This window comes from Haemorhous mexicanus, chromosome 7 (assembly GCF_027477595.1).
Source record: "Haemorhous mexicanus isolate bHaeMex1 chromosome 7, bHaeMex1.pri, whole genome shotgun sequence".
Classification (NCBI taxonomy): domain Eukaryota; kingdom Metazoa; phylum Chordata; class Aves; order Passeriformes; family Fringillidae; genus Haemorhous; species Haemorhous mexicanus.
In genome coordinates, this window is record NC_082347.1 from 35,657,127 (window position 1) to 35,681,927 (window position 24,801).

The following is a 24,801-nucleotide window of genomic DNA, read 5'->3' on the forward strand; positions in this document are numbered from 1 at the left end:
ACCAGAGACAAGGCAAACCCCTTGACCCTGCACCAGGACTGTGCACAACTCATCAGGTCCCTCTGTTAGTGAGCCTTCCCCTCCAGGGAATGAGGAGGTTGTACAACAAATTGCTGCCCTGCTCCCCTAAACTCTCACCCCCTCTGCACCATCCCCCTCCAAGAGAGAGAAGGCAGGTAATTCATAAAACTCTATCCATCTGTGACTAAAACACTCCATTACCCAGAATTATTCAGCCTCCACACTGTCATTTGTCCTAAGCCATGATATTACAAAACAAAATTGTCAATACCACTTCAACAGGAGTGTTTAAAAGTACATTTCAATTATAGAAGTCTTGTGAAATCCTTTTGCTTACCTAGGAAAGAACAATTCTTTGCAAAAATGGCAGAGTGATAAAGATTTTATTTGTTAAATTTTGATCAATTCTGGCAACTGCTGAGCTATTTTCATACCTTAGCAAGAAACATCTCTCTATTGACAACTGTATTCATTATCTCATGCATTTATATCTGATAAAGCCTTTTACTTTGGTTTTCCTCATGAATCTTTATGGATACATTTTTTTTGAGGATAACCTAATGCATTAACATCGTTTATAACAGTAAAGTATTTACTGTTTCTAAAGCACTCAAATACACTATGTGGTTTTCAGAACAAGTAGAGGCTGTAAGGTGATAGTTACACTGAAGTTAACAGCAATTAATTGGGTTTTTAAGGCCAAGACTATCTTCTCATTATGAGTTTCTGGAATAACTAGCATGATGAGATTTTGGTGTATAATAAGGACTCCTTGAAAGCTATTTCTGATTTAAAAAAAACAAAAAAAAAGAATTCAAGATTTCAAGGCTTCTACTCTTGATTTCTGTTCCACTAAAAACCTGGTGGAAAAATCACTTTTGCCTACTCTTGCTTGGGAACAGGGTCAGCCTGCTGGCATAACCAGAGCTTCTTTCACTCCAGCAAGTAGAGATGGGAGCAGAGCCATGACTAAAACCTAATATTTGCTAATAGCAAACAATATGTCTTAAACAAAGCACTTTGTCAAGTGCCATAAGGCAGAATATATTCTGAACTCTACTTCCAAAGACAATATGATCAAACATGTACCATCACAATGCAATGACCTAGAATTTTTATTGGTAGTAGTTATGCCTTAATTTATAATACTGTACTCCTTTTTATGGCTGTTTTTTGCAGACTACAGTGAGCTATCTGTTTTAAAAGGGAAATACATGATGGACTAGGTATTTGGTTGAGAACTAGAGTTGGCTGACATTAGGAACACCTTCAATATGGTGAAGAACCACATAAAGTAATAACAAGGGCTATGAATAGTTTGATTTGGCTTATCTGATGAGATCCAATTTTCTGATGCTGGTTTATTCTAGCACTTCATATTTCTGTTGTATTCTTTTAAGAGGATACTCAAGTGAAACACAGAAACAACTGTAGCTTAGGGGAACACTGCAAATGCAAATCTGGTTTTACTAGCAATAATTTGCAAAATTCTTTCTGAGGATAAAAACTATAATCTCTCCAAAAAAATTTCAATTTTCTGTAAAAGTGTATAGTGCATTTTCATAAAGCTGTATTTTTTTAAGTCATTAAATTGGTTTTTAGTAACCTCATACTCATTTTCAATTGAACAATTATTAAACTATAAAACAAAATTGCACAATTCCTAAAACTGTAGTCTGGAGTTTTACAGTCTGCTATAAAGTGCTGTATTATTATAATACACTAAAGACGCTCAGACTATTAAAACTTTTTTTTTTAAATGAACCATAAAATATTTTATCATTGATGAAATAATTCTGAAGTATTATGCTCTTCAGCAGTATACATGCACAATATTTTGGTCTCATGAAAAGCCTGCTAATCAAAAACCCACAATTTAAACTGTAATTCTAATATGCAACATAAAACATGTCACTGTCTTTCAGGAAGAGGAATTTATTACACCCAACTTCAAGCATTAAAAATCAGAGTATTGATCATTAAGTATAAGGTCCAGTCTTACAGAGAGATCTCCATGCCAAAGAGACTGCATGTTAAGCACTGGTGATAACAACAGAGATGTGATTACTTCCTGTTGTAAAGTTTTAGCCATTATTTCACTCCACAAATCATAACTGATCTTGTAAGGGGGCCTGATGTTCAACTCAGAAGTTCAACCAAGCCTGGTAAATGAGAACAATCTTTTCCTGACTACTGATGGCTGATGTCTCACAGCAGCACTGACAGTGATATGATGTGAACGAGCTATCAGGTTGGATCCCTGGCCACATCCTCACACTGTTCCTCTGTTCAAAAGAGAGGCAAAGGACTCCCTGCACTTAGACATTCATCAGCTGAATCAATCACAGCTTTAACTTCAGCAGGATTTCAACAAACTTGAAAACAACTTATCTTGTGTGGTCCTGCAATTCTTTGGCAAAGAAGGTGAAAAGCTCAGTCTAGCTCTGAGTGGGAGCACCCACACGACCATACCATGAACACACAGACGTGTGCGTGCACATCTCTCACTGCCCTATTTTCTGAAAAATCTCTTTGCCCAGGATTTTGCACCTGGGAAGCTGAGAAGCCCGAGAGAAAAATGAAAACAATAATTCACTGATTTGCTTCCTCTGTGTTTTGCTGCTTTGGAATGTGTTTGGACATTGTTTCATTGGTTTCTGCTGTGAATTGCTTTGACTTAATGACCAATCATTGCCAAGCTGTGTCGAGGCTCTGGAAAGAGTCGTGAGTTTTCTTTAGTATCTTTCTAGCCTTCTGTCTGTATCCTTTCTGTATTCCTTATTATAATTCAGTGAAATTTAGTTTAGTATTCTTTAATATAATATAGACCATAAAATAATAAATTAGCCTTCTAAGAACATGGAGTCAGATGCATCATTCCTTCCTGCCACGGGGCACCCCCAAATACAACACATGCTCCCTGCAAACCAGCCTGTGGCACTGGGATCCACTGTCTGCACAGCAAGGCAGCTGGGCTGGGGCTGCTTTCCTGCCAGGAAACACCAGGGTTTCCACACAGACTGAAAACCCCAACATGTCCCCACTATGGTCCCCTCACCTCCCCTGGATCTGGCAAGAGTCACTCAGTAAATGACCACAGGGAATTGTACATCCACACTTTCTGAGGACCCACTCCAGCATGGTGCTATAGAAAACAAGGATTAACCTCCCTGAAACCAGTGTCAATGAAATCAATGGCCAAAGCAGTATCTGTTGTGGCAAAACAGAACTTCATTTAGTGCTCCTTGAATTAGAAGTGTAAGATTAAAGATGAAATTCTAAGTTAGCCCTGGCTGTCAGATCTTAATCCGTATACACAAAGCACTCAAGACTTCTTTAGGTACAAGGGACTTGCCACTAAAGCAAATTAAAGACATTGCTTTTTTAGCAGAAAAGCTGCCAATAAGTGTTCTCTAAATCACTCTTACCAGCAGGCTGACCCCATTATGTCAGCTAATCCTGGAAATACAGGAGGTAGATTTAAATCTTTTCATAGAAAACATTAAGTCCTATATTTTTTTTTTTCTCCTTTCTTTTGGTTCTGGCACAGCATTGGGAGTTTTGTATTGCTGTCCATCTTTTGCCCCAGACTGTATCTTTCTGTGTAGTTGGAATGCCCACAGGAAGAGGTCCAAGCAGGACTTTCCCAAGGGATGGAGCAGGCAGGACATTTGAAAAGTCAGTGCTTGTATATCACAAAAAGTTCACAGGTTGTGTGAGAGATGGGGGAAAGAGGGTGCCAGGTGTATGGGTGAGTTAACAGTGGAGCTCAGGGGATAAAACAAGCTTTGCCTCCACCCCAGGGCTCCATCTCAGCAGCTGTGCCATTCCCTCACCTCCACACTGCCTGTGCTTCCTGCTCATGTTCACCCACCACTCAATTACCAGCCCGTGGAGATCCACACCTGCTGTGTCCTGATCCTCAGAATGCTGCACAGGAGCTTTTAACCCTCTCCAAACATCTACATAATGCTTTGAATGATGGTATTTAGCACCTGGGGAGCAACATTGAGCAGTTAGAGAGGGTACTTAACCCACCAGATTAGCAGCTCCCTGCACAGTGCTGGAGGTCTGCACAGACAGATCTGCATGGCAAAAGCAGAGCCATTTTCAGCCTCAGTCATGTTTAAGTCCTGCTCTCCTCAGAGTAATGTGAGGCCTCTCTCCTGTTTTTGTCCTAGGATTCACCATTTTAAGTATTTTTTAAATTATAAGTATGTGAATTTGTGGAAGAGCAGTTTGCATTATGACTCAGATCTGCTAAAAACTCACTAATCTTACATGCAAATAGAAAGAATTTATATATTTAAGTATCCAGATTTCTCTTTTCCAATGTTCCCCACAAAATGTTTGCTATTTTTTAATTTCTATCTCATAGTTTTTAAATTTTGCTGCTGAGAGCACAACAACATTTACATACTGGACTTGTCTCCAGTCCAAAGGGTCATGTGTCTCAATTATATCTGTCCATTGCTACATTCTTCAAAAGCACAAAAAACTTCATTTCTCTTTGAAAGCTGAACATCCAAAGCAAGAGCAAGACATAATAAATATGGGAAAGCAAAAAATAGAGCTAGCTAGCAAGACTTAGATGTATATATTTACCTAAATGTCCTTAACTATCTTGACTTCTATGATTTTTGTCTTTTGCAAAACATCGTTCAAAATATTATAGAAAACCCAGTGTGGAAGTCTGAGTTTTTTATTTATCTCTGCAATGACCCAGGATCAACTGGTCTAATCTATCATTTGAGGTTCATTTCATTACAATCCTTTAGGTCTGTCCATCTCTCCTAAATGCAAAGACAGCCCTTTTTTGAAGAATACATGCTGTGAGTACACATCCAAACTGATTCTTTTGTCCCTTTAAAATAATCCAACATGATGGTTCAGGCAGTGGGGGTAGAACATGAGACTGGAAAACCAGAACCATTTTTTGACTGGCATACTGAATGCAAGTTATGACTGAAAACGAAGGATTAACATATATGTCAGTTAAATAGAAAACATCAGAGTGAAGCCACCAGAAAAAAAAGATAGGGTTGGCAATTACTTCATAAAATCTGCCTGTATAAGGAAGATGCTGTTGGGCTTCATCTTCCTTTGTTCACAATACTTTATGTTATTGTTATATGGTGTTGAGGATTTTTTGAAAGATGTCAAGCACTTCAAATATACTTAAATTTAGCATTTCATACAAACCTAACTACTATTTACTGTGTTTAGCAAATTCTGTTAGAAGTCAGGTTTGTAAAAAGAGTTTAAAGGATTCTTGAACAAATTAAGCATCTTCCTGGCAAAGATAGAATGCTGATTTAATAAGGGACAGAAAATGAGTATCTTACACAATCCATGCATATGTAAACATAAAGTAAGAAGATATCAGAAATAAACATTTTGCTGTATCAATTTGAAATAAGACAATACCCCATAACAGGATGAATTGCAAATTCTCATAGCAATGATAAGTTCAAACGAAGAACAACTTCTAAGCAGCATCACTAAAATAAACATTATTTTAAATTCCAAATCTTCAACAGGTTTTTGAAGTAAATATTGAGTACAGGTAAACAAAAAAAATCTCGTATTTTTTTCAAGCATTCACCACCTTTCTGATTCCCAGGTTTGCTTGCACAGGAGAACACAGCACAGCAACAAAACCATGGGTGCACTCCTGCTCCTCACACGACCATTCTGAACAAGTCAGAGAGAAATGTATCAAAAATTGCTCAGTCAGTGGTGCTCTTGGCAGACTGGGTTAGTGCCCTGTATTTTACAGCCCCGGGAGGTTGGTATTTGCTCATTTCTGTGGCATATTATACTAATCAATCACTTCCTGCTCTTTCTTCCCTTGCTGTATTTCTTTCAATGGCAATTTATACTAATCAATCACTTCCTGCTCTTTCTTCCCTTGCTGTATTTTTTAACCCAGTACCTGGAATATGCAGCGCTGTTGCATCTCAATGACCACTTCCTTAGCCCTCCTCTGCCATTGTCGTTTTGTGCTCAGACTGATGCTTGTAATTTGACTTTTCACAGCATTCAGGCTATATTGCCTTTTAGAAACCTTTCTGCTCAGCTGCTAAGCATATAAAAAAGCTTTTGGCTGCACTAGGTCATGTTTTGAAAACACTACAAAGGCATATTTTCATGGGAGGAGAGGCTTGGAATGAATACCCTTCTCCAAGTGCAATACGAATACCAGTTCTTTTATAAAATTTGCATTAGGGTTTAAGTCTCACATGCAAAGTGGCACCATACTGTCCAAAAAACATAGGTTTCCTTTTAAAAAATTGTGGGCTTGTTTTGGCTCTGTTTGTAAGTTACTTTTTGAAAAATGCATTAAAATATTAGAGCTTTGTTCTTTGTGTTTCAGTTCTGACAGAAGGAAGTGGTAGGCATAGAATATTGTGCTTCACAGGAATAAAACTGCTTGGTTCACATAACTTCAGTGACATTTTAGTGCAGACTTTATCTACAGTTTCTACCAAACACCAGAGACCATTTATTTAAAGGAATCTATTTTCCCTACCAACCTTTATTTCTCGTGCCAAGTACATTGGGGGGTACCCTTGAAGTCACAGCACAGCTTTAAACCAGAGCTGATAAACTCATGTGGGATGTGACTTCAAAATGCCACAGTAACAGGAGGAAGGACAGGGAAGAATTTAAGTCATTTTCAAAACACAAGAACATCTATTCAGGCCTAAGGAACATTTGCAAGTTCAAGTGAATCCAATGGGATTTGTGATCACTTGCCATTTCTTCAGTTCTTTATTTATTATGTGTACTTTGGTAGCATCTGGAGGCCTGACTCTACAGGGGGCTGTACAAACACTGAAGGAAAAAGTGATCTCTCCCATAACACAACTTTTTACTATAACATGAAGTGACTCAATAACACCCCATCAAGGTCTTGTTCTAAATGCAAGACATTCCAAGTCTCAGTCTTTAAAAGGCTGTGTTTCATTCAGCATATTCTATTGGTTAAATGACTACTGCAAATAGCAATATATGCCTCCAACTGTCTCTCTTACCAATAACTTACAAAGCTTAAATAATAATGAATGCACAGATGAGAAAAACAGAATTAAAACAGAAGGACCTAAACTCAGCACCCTCTATCATTAACCCCCTATACTTTGTGACTCTGTAATGGCCCTCATGTTGATACAGATACAACATTCCAATGCAAAATAGATGCAGGAACTGGAAAAGGATGAAGGAGAGAGAACGGTGCAAGAAAAATTAAGAAAACATACTTCTCAGAAATAAAATATTTCTGGTTCAGTGGACATGGAACCATTTAATATTAAGAAAACAAAGTGAATGTTTTTAAAAGGAAGTGAAAAATCAATGCTTTAACAGTGAAATCCAGAAATACAGAAAAAACTATCTTAATACCAGCTGAGACCCTAAAGCTTGGACACTTCTATTTGTGTCACATAGCAATTTTCCTTCTGTACAGACAAAAATAAACAGGACAAGCTGATCTATCCCTGCTTGACCTAATTTTGTATTTAAACCACCAGAAATTTTTACAGCCTGATTCCAATCTGGCCTAAGGATGTTTTCATTTTACATTTCCTACTGCCTTCTTCCTGCCTTGATTCTGCTGTCTTCTCCTGCCCAAGTCCTTCAGTCTTTCAAAGACTGTCTTCAGCAAGTGGTGAGCCTCTAAACCCAGAATCAATGATCCACTATCAACAGCCTAAGTGTCAAAGAAAGTCACTACAGCCATTGGCCCAAATCACATCATGACCTCGACCTCAGTTCCGCAGAGTGCCTGATTCAAAAGTTTTATCTTTGTCCAGCTTCTTCAACGTGTACCTTGCAGCACCATATGTTCTATAATATCCAGAACTACTCAGCCAAAAAACCTTCTTGAGTTTAATACCAATAACATAAGAAAGAAGGCAGCAGGACATGCTAGCTCACATTAAGGGTTCCCTCTGAATTAGGAGTACTCAAGGGATTAATTTAATCTGACATATCCTGGCAGGATTTGGAGAGTGCCACATTCATATTCAAACCTGTGATAAGAAATTAAATACCATCCCCTGTTTCTGAGACAGCAAGGCAATAAAGTCCACTTTGAGATATGCAAGTTGCTGATTAAAATAAGAGTGTCTGACAGCTCACAACATATGCAGCTTGTAACTACACCATGGGAATAAACAGATATTCCAGTTTAGGCAGGCATCCAGTCAGGCAGTGTGAGGCTCCTTGACAGGTACCTATGAAAAACTTTCATTTATGCAGAACAAGAAGTACAAAACTCTCTTACCTGCAGGTTTGCACATGCTGGTGAATCATTGTGGGAGGGTATTTCGTTGTTGGTGGTCTCTGCCCCTGTGTTTCTAAGTCTGGAAGCTGTCGTAGTTGTGGCTGTAGTGGTCTGTACTGGTAAGATTGGCTGCCAGACATTCACATCAGTGCCATTGCCAAAGGCCTGAATTGCATTTTCTGTGAAAATAAATTACAGGCAATTTTCTATTTCTAAAAAAAAAAAAAAGGCAAAAAGCAGAACTGAGTTTTTTTTAAATTGGGTTATTATTAATTATTATTATTATTATTGTTATTATTAGATTTTAAATGTGTATTTATAGAAACTCAATTTTATGTTGAAAAATGTGTCTTATTTTTGAACCTATCAAAAACATGAACAGAAAATTTGGAGTCACATAATTATTTGGTGTAGCCTCTACTCTTTGTAATGTTTCCAGTAATTCTTGACAGAAGCTTTAAGACCAACCATAATCACATTTGTTACCATCCCAAAGACTCAAAAATTTACTTTCAAGATTAAAAATGCAGTTTGAATGTCATGTCCTAATTCAGGCAGGTGAAGTTACAGAGCAAACTAAAAACAGAGAAGAGAATAAATATTTATTTCTACAGCTTGTTGGTAGTAAAACTAATATGCCAATAACTACAAAATAGTTTAACTAAGGCAATCTTTTCCTTACCATTTTCAATCAAAATCTGCATAATTGGGTGAGGGAAACATGGTTAAACTAAAACTTTGGAATATAAAAGTTAAAAAGCTTATCACAGTTTCACAGGATTAAAGAGTGTGTTTATAGCAAGAGTAAATTGGTTGGAGTTTTTTTATAAACAAATAGAAAAACAGTTCTTAATCAGGTCTTTGGGGATTCAACAAGGATTTGGGGATTTCTTATTTCAAATTCTTTGTACAAGAAATCAAACAATTTCACTGGGGACTAATATGTGGAAGTTATTAACACTTCTTCTCAGTGCCATTCCTTGCCTTATAAAATAATTTACATGCAATTTTCTTCTGAAAAAGATGTATTTTATTCTGATATTAGTTCTCAGAACTTCAAGATGCAAAGAGAAGGACTTGTAAAAAGCACCAGAATGAGCTACATTAATGGAGACAAAGCGGGAAGAGGGATATGATAACTTTTCTTGTGTTTCCATGAATAAGGCAATATAAAAAGCAGTATTTCCTAAAATCACAGTAACTCTTTGTTTCCACTGTTGCAAGAACGGCCACAGAAATATCTGCAATCCTTCCAGTTTTCCAAGTAACAAGCAGCCTTTACAATTAGTCTTCAATTATTTCATACAATCATACTTGATGATCCTTATGAGTCCCTTCCAACTTGAGTTATTCTATGATTCTATAACAGAATCACAGAATTGTTTGGGTTGAAGGAGCCTTTCAAGGTCTTCCAGTCCAGCCCTGCTGCAATGAGTGACTTCAAACAGATAATTGCTGTAAATGCCCCAAAAGTAACAGGTTTGTTTTACATTTTGAAGGGGAAATATACTGAAAAACAGACTAGTAAGAAATTCCTAGTTTCTTCCTACCGTGGAAAAAGAAGTTTTTGTGTTGTATAAAAGTGGGAAGGATTTTAATGACATTTTCTCCAGGCAGTGGAAGGCTCACTAACGAAAATAAATTTTTTTTAAAATTCCTATTCTATGTGAAAGAGAAAACTTTGTAGAAAATCCAGAAACACCTTTAATTTCTTCCTGAAGAAGATGTTATCCTGCAGCTAGGATGACATAATTTGTCTCCCAGTAACCTCCAATGCCTTTGATTTGTCTTCATTAATGCTTTTGTACTGATGGCAAAAGAAAGGACAAGGAATCGCTCTGTCTTTATGTTCCAAAAGGAACCTGCAACACTAGAAATTAATGCATTCACAAATGAATAAAATCTGAGTTACTGCAATAGATATAAATGGCAACTGCCATTAGTCTTGAAGGTCTGATGGCATATTGTTAAATTTTACCCCTCATAAAGTTTGAACTCTTTTCTCTTTTTCTTTTGTTAAATGAACTTGAGTAATTGATTCATTCTTCCAATGCTTAATAAACAGTGTATCACAGAGCAACTCAGGTGTCTGTGCACAGAACTCCCTGTGCCTTCAGTGCAATGCTGCTTCTTGAGAAGCTACCAGTGGGGATTTTCAGCCCCTCAAGTAAAAATGATGAGCCCTGCCCTAGCATCAGCTCAAGTCTGTAGGGCTGGATGGGCCAGTCTGGATCATTGAGCACATTCAGTGTTTTGGAAAAAAGCAATGATCTCTGCTTCTTTCCATAAGCTGATGAAATATGACTTTTAAAACCACTTTTACCCTCAAAACTCCTGCAGGAAACCTATTTCTTAACTTTAGTCTGATGGTTAAAAATTTTCTATTTCAAGCCTAAATATGTATGGCCAATATCTTCCTTTTTGATCTTATGCCAACACTGTCCTACAGGTGAAGTAATCCCTTCCCCTCCTTGGGTTTGCCCTGCTAATGCAATTTCAGAGGACAATCACGTCTCCTTTCAACTTCTGTTCAGCTAGGCTAGGGAAGCCAAGCTCTTTTGGTCTCCTCATTTATCTGAAATTAAAACTCTGATGCACACTCCACATCATCCAATTATGCTGCTCCAGGCAGACAGGAAATTTGAAACGAGAACCTGCCAAAATTGACTCCACTGAGCCATTCTGAAATTTATAATAGTCCCTAATTTGGAAGTGGGTCCGACAGAAAAAAAAAAAATCAATAATTTAACAAAATCTTTACAATAGTTACTATCCAGGCTTGTGTTAAAACCAGGCATCTGAGATCCAATATCCTAAAAAAAATGAAGTTGGCTGTAAATTGCAAGCACAATCCAATTTATACTTACTCACAGCAAATCCTTCATATCCTAAACTACATGTCTTTTTTATATGAATTTCTTAAATTATACAGAAACCCCTCAGGTGCTGCAATTCCACGGTAAAGACTGTTAGGCTCCAAATATGACCTGTGATGTAAACATATTTCAGTATCATACACTTTTGGGTTCTATTTTCTTTTTCCAAGAGTTTCTCATGTTTGAAATCATGGCCACAAATCACGGTATCAGGCATATTTGCTCATTCTTTTAATTTTTACTCCTACAACAGGACCCCCCTTGACAAAGTGCAAAGTGATGGCCTCCATGTGACACAGCACACTTAAGCAGTAAAGGAATTCCAGAAAACACTCTGCAACACATTAAAAGACACCTAATTTTGTACTCACTAAGGCATGTGTTGTCCTGGAAGAAATTCAGAAATTTCTTGCACTCCTCTTCGTCGTTGCCGCTGTTGCTGCAGTCGCACCACGGGGCCACGCTGAGGCTGCTGGAGTTGATGTAGTTTGGTGTCATCACAGTGCCTGTCACCAGAGTGAAGCACAGCACTGTCAGCAACCTCTGCACCGAGTGGTGGTACCAGTTGTGGGTTTCTCTGGCTCGGGATTGAGATGGTATTTCATGTTTGGACTCAGGTGTTTATTATTTCTTATCAGTAAAACAGTTGCACTACTGTGAGTTCAGCAGCTTTTCATTAGAAGGCACAAAATGGCCAACAATCCCTTGTTACGAGCTCTTTTAAGACTAAACTATCCAATTAAGAACTGACACCTGGATTATTTTCCCTTTTAACCCAATAACTGATTCCAAAGAGCCCCCAGTGTGGACTTTTTGGCCCAATTACAAAAAGGCCCCCAAAACCCATGAAGAAGGAAGAAGCAGCATGAAGACGAAACCCAGGACAACACCCTGTGTCCTCCATCTCCCTTCCATCCTCAACATACTAAAAATCCCAAAACTTAAATTTCTCCCCAAGTGATACACCTACACTACTCTCTGTAATCTATTTCACACTTTTGTGCATTCTAGTCCATCTTAAAGTCCAGGAAACTTTCTCCAAGAATGAGGGTCAAAGTCAGTGCTCCCCTGGGGGTCAGGGCAGCCCAGAGCAGACAGAGAAATATTCCCCGTGCTCTGGGTTTCCACAGCACTGGAACATTCCTTCCACCCTAAGATGGCACACAGCCCTTGGGAAGCCATGCAGTCGGGGCTGGATTCACCACACAGACCCACAGCAGGGCTCTGACCCACAGATCTGACAGCTCCTGGCTCCTCTCAGCCTCTGACACCCAGCCCTGTGCTGTATTTCACACCCTCTGCTGTTTGAATGCAATCACTTTAGGGACTGTAACACGACTCACACATTGAAGGCACATTTCTTCCCTCCAAAAAGGATTCCCACAGAGAGCTGCAACAGCAGAACTGACAGGTAGAAAACCTGGCAGAGGGAGGGATGGGTTGGGAGAAGGTGAGCTCCCCTTTGAAGGGCTTTGCTGCCAAATCAAACACACGTGGACTGTGTCCTTAGAGCTGCACTTAAAAATCTTTTAGGATTTTCCTTCCTCACTTGTGTTTTTTCTCATTTTAATTCTAGCTGCAAATAAATGCTTGAAATGGTATCCAGACCTGTGCTTCCTCCTTGAGTCTGCAGCCAGACTGGAAAAACATTTCTGAAATGCATGTGCAAGGAGAATGCTGGTGATGCTGAGGGGAGCCCTACCACATCTTGGAGCAGTGTTACCCCAGGGTGCTCACGAGGGACCTGCCAGCAGAGTGGGTTAGGGTGATGAACAGAGCAAAAACCAGCATGCATGAAAAGGTGCAGCAGGTTCTCTGCAGGTAATCAACTATTATTAATCCTGTTGTTCCACTACTTCTTCAGGAAAGTGATTATTTCCTAAAAATTGTCAACAACTTTCCAACCACAGGGCCATTCTAACTCTGTTACAAAGTCTTGGGTAAATATTCTCCCATTTATATCCCATTCTCAATGCAGCCAAGAATGAAATGAAACCAAAGCAGGCATTTTGTGTCCTGAAAGATGTACAGCAAGTGCTCATCTCTCATCTGCATCAGGAAACTGTTGTATGATGAGCACTTGCTGAAGCCAGTGGTGTCACTGAATGCAATACCCCAGCTGATCAGATATTTCAAACTTTCCTAAGGACTGAGAAGTTCCAATCTTTATTTTATTTGTCTGACCAAAACAGAAAAATTAAATAAAAAGGGGAAGGTATTCCAGACCTGAACAGCTGCCAGCTGCTTCAGGGAACATGTTCCTCACTTGATAATTTGCAATCCTAGGACAGGTCATATATTGTGAGGAAATGTGATCACATCTCCTCAAAACTGACATCAAAGTAGTCATTAAGAAGATGGAATAGATGAAGGACAAATGTTAGAGACACAAAGTGTTCACTAGGAGAGAAAATCTGGTCCATAGGTCCAGGGTCCAACAGCCTGCAATAACAGACGGGAAAGGGCTACCAAACATTAAGCTAAAAAAAGGAACATTAGAAATAACACAAATCACAGAGTGATGTCTAATAGCCTTTCAGTCACCAGGCAGTGCTGGGAAATGAACAAATCAACATGCAAACTGCCTCATATGTGACGTGGGAGACAAAGGACAACAGGCACAAGGGCTGGCCTGAGGAAGACAGTAATGGATGAGAAAATGAGAGTGGTCCCTTTGTGAGATTGACAAAAAGCATCTTTTCTCTTGTTTTGGGATGTTCTTAAATTTGACTACAATCCCATACCTTTGGCTTCTTGCAGCTTTTAACAGATAGTTGCACTAATAATTGCTTGAATTCTACATGAGATTGGTACATGAGTAAACAGCATGGTCTGAAATTCATTAAATGGAAACAGAGAATTTTGTAAAATAGGCAAATTTAATTTGCATTGTTAATGAAAACTGGACAGAAGATAAATAAGAACGATATTAAATTAAAATAAAACACATTAAAATGTCTCTCTCTCATCCATGTGGTAGTTCAGAACACTATTTCAGCCTTGCAACATGATCTGAAAAAAAGTGTGAGAAACCAAAAAATCAAGAGGATTTTGCAAATGGAAAGAAAACAGTCGGCTGAAAAAAAATTCTAATTAGCAAATGCTTAGTGAAGGGTTGAAAAAACAGAAAGGTACTGAGGAAATTAAAAAGGTCACTGAGGTAAGACTTTCTTATCACAAAGAGGTAATAAGGTAATTAAAATGGGTTAAGACAGGGGTTAAAAGTGTAACAGATACCAAGGTACAATTAGGGTTGATGAATACGGGAAAGACAGGACAAGGAAAGTGTGTACACAGCACACAAACTGTGCATCCAGCAAAAACAGAGTGGCTGAAAGAGCAGCTAGTAGAAAATCAGTCTGTCATTTAAACCTGGGGGCAGATGTGAACCCAAGCAGATTATATGCTTGGTTTCCTGGGGTGGATTTTCTTTTTTCACTGCAAAGTGTGTGCCTTTCCCTTCCCCCCTCCTCCACTAGCTGGCATCTTGGGAATTCTGCTGATGGACACTAAGGGATCAGAGAAACCATGGTAAAGTAGGACATGCTTGGTTTTCTGAACTCTAGGTACCAAACAGCTCTGGGATGGTCTCAAAAGGCAGCAGTGAGACCTCCACATTTTAGACAAAAGCAGAGTTGGCCTCCACACAGCCTAGAGGTTGCTCAAATTTGGGTGAATTAAGGAGATGGATGGTGAGTCTAGGAGAAGGGACAAGGGGCTGAAGTTTCTTTGGCCAAAAGCAAGTCCAGCTTGTTCACACAAACTCTCATGGAATTCCTGGGAATAACAGGGAACTTGGATGGATTTTGCTTGAGATAAGGGAAAATGTGTCAGAAAGTGAATGCTAAAGCAGATCTTGAAGTCAGCACTTAGAGCAAAACTTAATTCATATGGGAGTGCAGAAGGTCCAGATGGCTTAGCCAGGCTGTAACCAAAGCACTGACTCAAACATGGCTATCTGCAGTCTTCTTTTACATGATTTTTATTTCTGTTAAAAAAAAAAAAACTTATCCAAACACTACAACAAGGAGCCTAAAGCAATGAATTGAGGTTTTTCAACTTCCTATCAAGTGTACACATCTTTAAAATTATATACATAACACCCTGATGCAAATATTCAAGCAGCTTCTACAGACTGTTCTCCATTTTGATGAATAAAGCACCTCATACAAAAGCTGTGACTGGCTCCATTTTCATTTAAGGTCATTAATTTTAGGTGGGATTCCACTCATTTCAGTGAAGTTAACCCTCATTTGCATCCCTGTATTTGAGGAAAGACTCACATTCACTGTACCTTCCACAGAGAAGCCTCAGCTTCCTGAATAAACTCTGTGGAGGTGCAATTTTTGCTACATTTAATGAAATGGCCAAATGAAATAATATTTTATTTTAATGAACAATAGTTCATCTTAATTAAATGGAGATCCTGAAGCTCTGATGGACGAATGGATCTGTAGCAGCTTCTTACCACAGTATAACTCTTCTTCTCGTGTTTTATATCTATTAAGCAGACTTTTGAAAGATCATACTGCTGATTTCTGCCTTACTCCACTTTCACAGCGGATTGATATCAGAAGCAGGAATTTACTGCTTCAGCACAAGAAATGCTTTGGTAATTTCTTACTTAACAGAATTACTACTAAGAAGCAAAAACTCTTGTAACACCAGTTACAGCTGCTCTTTTGCAAGTCTCCAGGGGGTAGCAGGAAGGAAGAAAAATGTGCATTTTTCCCTTTGAAAAGTAGATCTCCTTTTGATTTGAACTCCTTTGGCCCCCATTCCACATTTCTGATGTGTGACAGTGTCTTGCAGCATGGTCACCCCCACCAACACAAGAACACCTCACAAGAGGAACTAGGTCATTTCTGGGGTTAAACTGAAAAATGAAACCAACAAAACTGCCAGCAGAACGCTCTAGGTCCAGCAAGAACTTGGCAGCTCTTAGCCAGAAGTATCTGTGAGTAACAATTACTCCTTGCCAGCAGCCAGACTTCTTCATCTCATTGACAAGATCAGATTTCAAGGCTATTCAATTCTCTGTTTGAGAGTCAAATGACAGTCTGTCATAACTGCTCAGATGTTATAGCCTTTGCATACTGTCTTAATCTCTTCAGTGGTAGAAGAATATCCTTTGAAGCCATCACATCTCATTTTACCATTGCCACACGGACTTACCTCACTCGTTAGCTGCTAGAGTAATAAGAATGCTAACAATAAGCCGCAGAGAATAGCTTTCAGTCATTTTTCAGCAAGCCCAACCTATTCTAGAAATATTTTCATTTCGATCTTATCTCCAGAGACATTTATTTAACAGCAGGATCAGCTTCAGGGCCTCAGCTGGCACCTTCATGCCCAGCAGAAGGGGATATTACTGCACTGCAGCAGGTGCAGGCTGCCAGCTTAAAAACATTTTATCTGGTGGCCTTTCAAATTTATTTGTTTCAGAGTTTTGACATTCACTTATTATTTATTGCCCAACTATGATATTTCTACAACACATTCAGCTTCTTGACATGATCTCTCTCTTTCAGGAATCAAATACTGAGGGTGGCATGTGGAATCTGGCTTCCATAAAGGCATCCTTGTGCCTGCTGACACTCAGGAAGGTGACAACAAACAAAAATAACTACATTGGGGAGGGAAGAGGATTTCAAATTTGGTCTCAGCTCATCTCACTAACAGGCATCTCTGAAAACACTTGAGAGTGGACAGAAGGATATCATGGGAAGAACAGCAGCTGGAATTGATAAAAGGCTGGATTGATCTATTGTTTCATATCTAGGATTCAGGTACCTTTCTCTGAAGGTGTTTACCCAAACTTGTGATGACAGCTGCAATATCAACCAAGCTGCACTTCCACTTGTTAACTTCCTACTCCTCACTCCTGTCTACATTCAACCCTCTAAATAAGCTTTGCTTTCTAAGCTTGCCTTTATTTCAAATTCAAGCACCTTTCTCCCCTTACCTTCCATCCTTAATTTTCTTGCAATGTACAAGCCTCCCCCAAGAATCTCTGTAAGGCAAAACAGGGCCACTCCATGCAGGTGCAGAAACTGGCCTGGTATCATATCATACAGGATTATATTCCAGATTTTATTTCACACAGGCCTTCCAAATGCAGTTAGGGTTTTTTTTTTTTCTCATGAGCAAGCTCCCACCCTTCCTTGCCCTCTTACCAATGAGCCCCGAGTAAGCAAGCAGGCAGTCAGCATAGTTCTCCTTCAGACAGCCACTAACAGAGCGTGACTCAGGCTGGCAGTTTGTGAAGAAATCTGCAAGGCGAGATCTGCAACGGGAAGAAAAATGCGTATCTTTAAAAGTCAAGCCTGAAGGCATTCTTACCTTTTACACACTCTGTTTTTGGACAAGGCTTAATGTTCTTTAACTTAAATGCATATTGGACCCATTTCAGCTATTGAGAGTCTCTTTCTAAGACACATCTCTTTCCAGAATCTATTTTTGAAGTCAGAACAAAAAAGTGCAACAAAACAGTAAAAAAGGAACAGAACAACAGTGAAATGCCTGCCCTTTACCAAAAGAAATGTTCTGCATTTTCATGCCAAGAAAAAAAGACAAAGACTGATTTTATCATATGAGGAGTCATTTTGCCTGGATCTGAACTCTGACTGGAGTCTTTTATTCAGAGCACAGCTTCTGCTGTTTCACTGATTACACAGAGCTGTATGTTTGTGCTCACAGAGCAAGCAAGACTCTTGCTGCAAGACTGGAAGCAGGACCTGCTTTGGTGGTGTCCCACGTTTCCAGAGTGGGCTCACCTTGCCCTGCCCTGGCCTGGCCTGCAGCAGCAGCTGGGGCAGCAGGCAGGACCAGCTGGCACAGCCTCCTCACCCCCAGAGCCACAGAGATCCATTTGTTCTTGCAAAACCTGCATTTATCCAAACTCCAGAGTACTGGCTCCAGGGCTGAGATGAAAGGAAAGTGTGCTCTGCATGGAGTTCTGCTGCTGAGTGGCCACTTTATCTTCACTCACCTCAGCCAGCCCATGGCCAAGGAGGGGGGAGCACTGATCACAAGCAGGAGGTGCTTTAAGACCTGGAGTGAAGCTGTATTGTGATCAAATGATGATCAATTTCCATGTTGGAAATTAAAAGGAATAACAGGATCTCCTCTGAATTTGTAATTTAAGGACCACATAATGCTCCCATTCAGGTCTCTAAAATTTGCAAGGCATTGATGAGGTGGGTCAAGGTCACACATCCTACAGTCACTCCCCTGCCCATCTTAGCCTTATAATCCTGGAGTTTATTTATTTATTTATTTATACTTCTTCATCCATGAAAAAAAAATCATCTCCCTACTTCAATCTTCTGTGAAATAGGTATAAAAATGTTCTTTTGCATCTGACAATCCACAGTAATGTCTCAGGATAAGATGCTTAATCTTTGCAAAGCCCTCTCAAAATCAGAATAGTATAATCTATGAATTTTCATTACTGCTCCAGCATTATGCAGATTTGCAATATAAATGCTCTTTTTCAGTTTTGCAACAACCCCACAAAAGTTATCAGGAACAAGTGATTTGCAAGTGATTTACTTTATTTGTTTACATGCTCCAGAGACTAATTATCTTTGTTTGCTTTATTGTTTTACCTACCCCAGAATGGGACTGGATACACATCATTAATTGGCCTGAAAGCAACGATGGGCAAACATCAAAAGGTTCAGAGGCTTAGTTTGAGAAAGCATCCTATAAATAAACTCCATGCAACCTATACCTGAATTTATGAGAGCTGTTCTCATGGCCTTATTTTAGTTCCATCTCTCTCTAACTGTACTGACACCAGTAAATCCATGGTTGCCTTCAAGCCACAGTCAACCCTAAGCTTTTCACTCCCCCTCTTGCCTTATTTAACCACTCAACCTTGAGATGGAAACCTGTACCCAGTTGCCTTTAATAGCTTTAAAAAGTCAACCTCTCTAGCAAAGACTCATACATACATACATACTTATATATATACACATATGTGTGTGTGTATATATGTATGTATACATATATTTCTAAATTGACATAAAATCCCTGCTTAGCTGGTGAATAGATACTGCACCTGCCAGGAGACAGGCTGAGAGGAAATGGGTCTCAAGATATGGAAAGAGATCAATGGCAGCACCATGAAGAAAATCTGGGAAAGGAAACCCTCTATCACTGCAGAGATTCCTCTCCCAGACAGTAATTAAGACAGTGGCTCGAATCCAGCTTTTGGATCAATTGGGAACAAAGAGAGTTGACAGTTTCCAAGGATTTTTCTAATTCCACTCATACCTGGATGAAGTCAGGTTTTGAACAGAATAGAGCCTATGAAAAACCTCTGCCATGGTAGAAAGGGCAAGCCTTCTGTATATACAGTATTCTTGTATTTCTAAAACAAAGTCGCTCCTCGGATCCAAATTTCATTATTTATGAGACCACAAATAAATCTTTTTGGCAATGGATTATACAATCAGCATCTTGATGATCCTGAAAACACTTCTTGCAATCGTTTCATCCTTCTTGAATGTCCAGTTCTCCCTTAGGTTATTAGGTGCACTGGTCCAGAGATCATTTAATACATTCCTCTTCTCTAAATGTTTTTAAGGACTGATAACCATGGAATAAACCCAGTCATTTACTACCCAGCCTGCCTAAAGTACTTACTTGTTGTATACCCTAAAGGAGGCTAAAGATAGCTCTGCTGGTCTCTTTTGCACACACCTTGATTTCCATGTGAATTTCTGAAGAATTTTTGTGGTCATAAAAAGTAATGATGTGACAACATTGCACATTTAAGTTTTCATAAGTCAAATACAGTTCAGATAGCTCTGGTCTGAGCATTGCTGGACATTATCACACAACCCTTCCCTAGCCAGTCATTCAAACTTCACACAACCCAAGCTCTCACCCTCTCCTGAGCTGTTAACTACACCTGATACTTATGTGGATTCATTTGCACAGGAGATGAAGTTAAGGCCAGAAAAAAAAGCACAGACCTCCATCTGCCATAAAATACTGCAATACTTTCAGTGAAGATCTGCTGATTAACACTCACTGAAGATCTACCCCCAAACACTTCCAGCAGACTGGCAGTGATGAAAGTGTGCTCATCAGTGAACACCAAAACAGTGGTACTGCTATTTATCTAGAGAGAGAGACAAATTAGCCTAATGAGAACCATTAATCCTAAAGTATTGCACATGAATATTAAGAACTGTTTGGGTAAAAGAGACAATCCTTTTAGGGATGCAGAATCAGAGTAATCTGATAATAGCAGTCCTATCAAAAAATATGCACTGTGTTGAATTTGTGCTCCTTCAGCAGGAGGCAACCTGAGGGTGGCAACTTGAGGGTTTCTAAGCCATGACTGAGAAGTTTTGTTATCCAGAGAACAAACAGAATTTGCCACATGCACCTTCAAATGTGCATAGTTCTAAATGTGCAGTGTACACTGATGTATCTCACTGCTGGAGAGAGACAGTTTTATATTGCTCATACCATGTAGCAGGACCACATCTAAAAGGAACTAATAATTTCTTTTTCTGTCATAAAATCCTCATTGTGCACAGCCACATTTATGATGTGATCCCTTTTCCTTGCATAAATAAGGGGTACTGCTCAGAAATCTTCCTCCCAGGAAGAGGAAAAAACAAACAAACAAACAAAATAATCTCTTTGTAGGGCAAAAGCCCCACAAATAAAATTAGTCTTATCTTAGCTCTGGAAAACCTGCAGATGTTCTGGAAAGCTTACTTTAAATATTTTGTATAGCACTAGCTGGAAAAGTAAGAATAATCCCATCAGCAAATTCAAAGAAAATCTGCTCAAACAACAAACAGCCTTTCTGAAAAGAAGAGAAAAAATCCCAAACCTGCTATTCTCTAATGCTTTGTATTAGTACCAGTAAAATAATTTGTAACAGTTAAAAATACAAAGGAAGCAAAGTTAATTTGCTCCCCTTATGATAGTGGCTCTACAAATACTCAGTTGGATAATTCAAAATTTTCACATTTGCTTACAAATAAGCTTTCTTAATAGCACTATTGTATTGAATCTGCATATAATTTTTGAAGCAATTTAATTTTATATTAGCACAACCCATTGCATAGGCGACATTGATTAGGTTTACACAACTTTTTGTTCTTAAGGTTCTGTAAAAGTTCTTTGATGTCCTGAAGTTATCTTAGATATTTATCAGTTCTCCGTCTTTAAGGCTGGTCAATTCAGCTTTAGCACTGGTGCAATATTTAAAAGTATGATAAGAACTGTGAAGTTGCAGAAAATTTTTTACAATTTTTAGTTTGGATCTGGTGCAAATTAATGACCTACCAGAAAGCAACACTCTGAACCATATTCCTCCTCAAGAAGCACCAACCTCACTGGGATGGCCGGTGTTGATTTATCTTCTTTTTTCCTCTCTGACTGTATTGTTGGTACACAAGGGCTCAGCCCTGAGGAGAAAAACCTCTCTCAGCCTTGCCTTGGCACTGGTGATGTTCACACCAAGCAAGACACTGAACTCAGGTCTCCTGCTGGCTGCCCACACACAGGTTGAGATGTCCAAGGCAGTGCTTACAACCACTTGCCCTGTTAGGAATGCAGAGAGCGTCAGCGCTCCCGTGCCCCACCTCAGGGATGTCAGGGGAGCTCTGGACATGCTCACTGCCACCTCTCCTTGCACTGCTGCTTCTGTTTAGGCACCTATTTATAGCAGCAACATAAAGAGTAGGTAAATGCCACAGCTGAGAGACTGAGGTGACTACACTAATTAGTCAGAGCTGTCTAGACACCATTTGGCAGTGCAGTCACGTAAGGGAAGTGCTGCATCAATATTCAAACCAGAAAAGAGGTATAAATCCCACACTGAAAAAAGCCAGACTAAGTCAATGAATGTGTGTCATAGTGATAAATGGCACCATTACAGAAAAAAACAACAAGTCAAAATACTTGTTCTTCTTTCGTGGGGGTCAACTGCAGTGTCCTACTCTGGCTACAACGAGCTCCCCTATGGCTGGAGTGGTGCTGCTTCTGCTGGGATGCAAGAGCTGGATGCAAGGGTTGGTATGTGGCCAAACTAATGGCTTCATTGTTGGAGGAGCATTTCATTCTCTCTTTCTTTCATAAACAGTGAGATAATGAGGCAAAGGCCACATAAGCAACTCTGTCAAGCAGGGGGATGAAAAAAGCCTCAGAGGAACTCCATAAGGAGAGATGACTCTCCTTGCACATAGTAAAGTAGCTCTGACCCATCTTTTTTTCATTAAAGGACACTAGAGCAGTGTAATATTAATAAATCTTACACCTCCTTAGCTATCTAAACACACTGTTGAGCACCTGTGAGCAACTACAAATTTTGACATTTTTATTTAAGAGGTCACTTTCCCATGGATTTAGTAAACAGCAACCCCACTAAATTCTTCCAATGAAAAGGCTGGTTTGTGTTTGGTTGCTACTCTCCTTCTCACACAATGACAGTGTCCTGGCCCTGAGTCACTGATGTTCCTGCCCACCCTTGTCCTGCCCAGTCATGGGCCCCACGAAGCCAGCTCTGCCCATGGGCTGAGGTCCCATCCTGTCCCCAAGGAGATGTCCCATTCCCAAGCTGGGCTGGTGGGATGAGCACAGCCTAAAAGGTTCTGTCCTGCCTGTCCCTAGAGTCCCCAGAAAGTCCCCATTCCATGCTGAATCCTGACATCCAGCTCAGCCTTGGTACTTTTGGGGAGTGGGAAGGGTAAAAAAGTAAATTTCTGCTGGCAAACCATTTGCCTCCCAAGACCTGAATATTGAAGCCAGCTTCTCTCACATGAGCTGATCCAAATCTTTTCCAACACTGGCAGAAACCATTACAGGATTTTAGATCCCAAATACCAGCTATTAACTGAAAGAAGCTGGTTGTTATCTGGTTTTGCTGCTTTTTGTTATTTTAAATGCCTGGAAGCCTAAATCCAAGCAAATATTTGATTCTGGGTTCAACTTGCCTCTCAAAACTGTGCTGTTCATCTGGAAGCAAAATATGGACAATGCCCAATTACACAGAGGCAGCCTATTTGGATTGTGGGATAACTAGACACAGGAACAAACACCAGGGACCACACAAGATCCACTGAGATGCCTTCCAGCAGCACGAGTGCTTGCTCAGAGCATCAGGCACAGGCACAAGGCCACCAGGGCTGGTCCCTCCAGAGGAGCACCCACACTCGACCCAGCTCTCTGCCTCTACCACGTCCCCACCACATCTGCCAGAATTTATGTCACTACAGGGTTTTTGTTTCCCAGGGGCCTCCTGGACAATTAACACCCCAGAAAACGAGATCTAACTCCTTGAAATTCAGTCTTGCAAAATGAAAAGCACTTCCACCTATGCATATCTGTATTTTAAAATTAAAGGTACAAACACTGTATTCTTTCTATTCTTCTATTAGCAAATTAATACCCTACACCCATGAGTTTTTACTGCACTTTGTGGGAAGCAAAATAAAATAAGTTCTAAACAATTTTCTGTTAATATTGTCCTTTCCCTTTGCTCATATATCTGCTGGAGACCAGTTAGATCTTTTTACACAGTATCTGCTACAGAAAATCAAAAGAACTTAACAAAGCACTAATGCCATAGTTTATCAATGTTAATTAAATCCTCTAAGCGACTCAAGATCATGCATGAGAGTAATTTTAATTTAATATATTAGGTCTCCTTTGGGTTTAAGGGAAACTACTAAGCTCAAATGTGATTCTAAACAAGTATGATTTATTTGAAATTGGGTTATATAAATATTTATATACTACTGACCTTTTGTGTAATAAAACCAATTTTGAAAAATATGGTGAAAATCCTGAGCACAAGGTAATGTAATAAAGAATTAGAACAGTGATTCTCAGATGCTGTGACACAAACCAGAATTTTCTCTTTCTGTTTGCAAAAAAAAAAAAAAAATTACCTCACATCATTTTTTAGAGGCCTGTTGGAGAGAACATCTGGAAAACATTCCACAGGAAATCAAACCTATATTAAATATGTTTTGCAGGGCTCTGTTTCCTTGCATCGACCTTAAGCATTCATAATGTGTTCTGTCTTCCCAGCTGCAAAGAAAACACTTCTGTCAGAGCCCTCTACAAAAGGACAGGCTGAATTGTCAGCCAGTGACTTTATCAGGGGATGCTGGTAAGATTTCTATTTAGTCTACCTGTCTGTACCAAAGCTCTCCAATAACATGAGCAAGTCCACCAGCTGCTTTCCAACTATTGTGAATTTGTGTATTGTTTGTTTAATTTCCTTTATGCTGTTTAATTGAAGCTTCTAAATAAAAAATGACTGGCATTTTTAAAGATGCCCAAGCCTCAGTGTCTCCTGGCAGGATGTTACCCAGGAAAGAACTGCTTTATGGGGAGAGTTGTTCTCACTTCATCAGCTGGGCAAGCAGAATAGTCTGAGTAACTGGCTGGTAACCTCAGAAAATCACTGTCACTCTCAAAAAGCAAGCCAAGGAAAAGCAGGGCCACTGCAAGTCCTTGAGCGTGCCACTGGATGCCTCAGTGTTTATGAATAACCTTATTGTGAGTGCACACTGAAAGGATGTGCTTCCAAGTACCTGAGAAAGACATCCATGGCAATAATGTTCCCTGTAACCACTT

At 39.5% G+C, this 24,801-nt stretch overlaps 1 protein-coding gene across 1 annotated transcript in view; it reads right to left on the bottom strand.

Annotated features, from left to right (window-relative positions):
* GFRA1 (GDNF family receptor alpha 1) overlaps positions 1 to 24,801 on the bottom strand; it is a 131,812-nt gene that overhangs the window by 15,699 nt on the left and 91,312 nt on the right. Inside the window, exons 5-7 of the mRNA XM_059852020.1 lie at positions 17,361 to 17,470; positions 11,556 to 11,690; positions 8,309 to 8,487 (exon numbers count right to left, since the gene is read on the bottom strand). Coding sequence (XP_059708003.1) covers positions 8,309 to 8,487; positions 11,556 to 11,690; positions 17,361 to 17,470 — 424 coding nt within the window. The remainder of the gene's footprint in view (positions 1 to 8,308; positions 8,488 to 11,555; positions 11,691 to 17,360; positions 17,471 to 24,801) is intronic.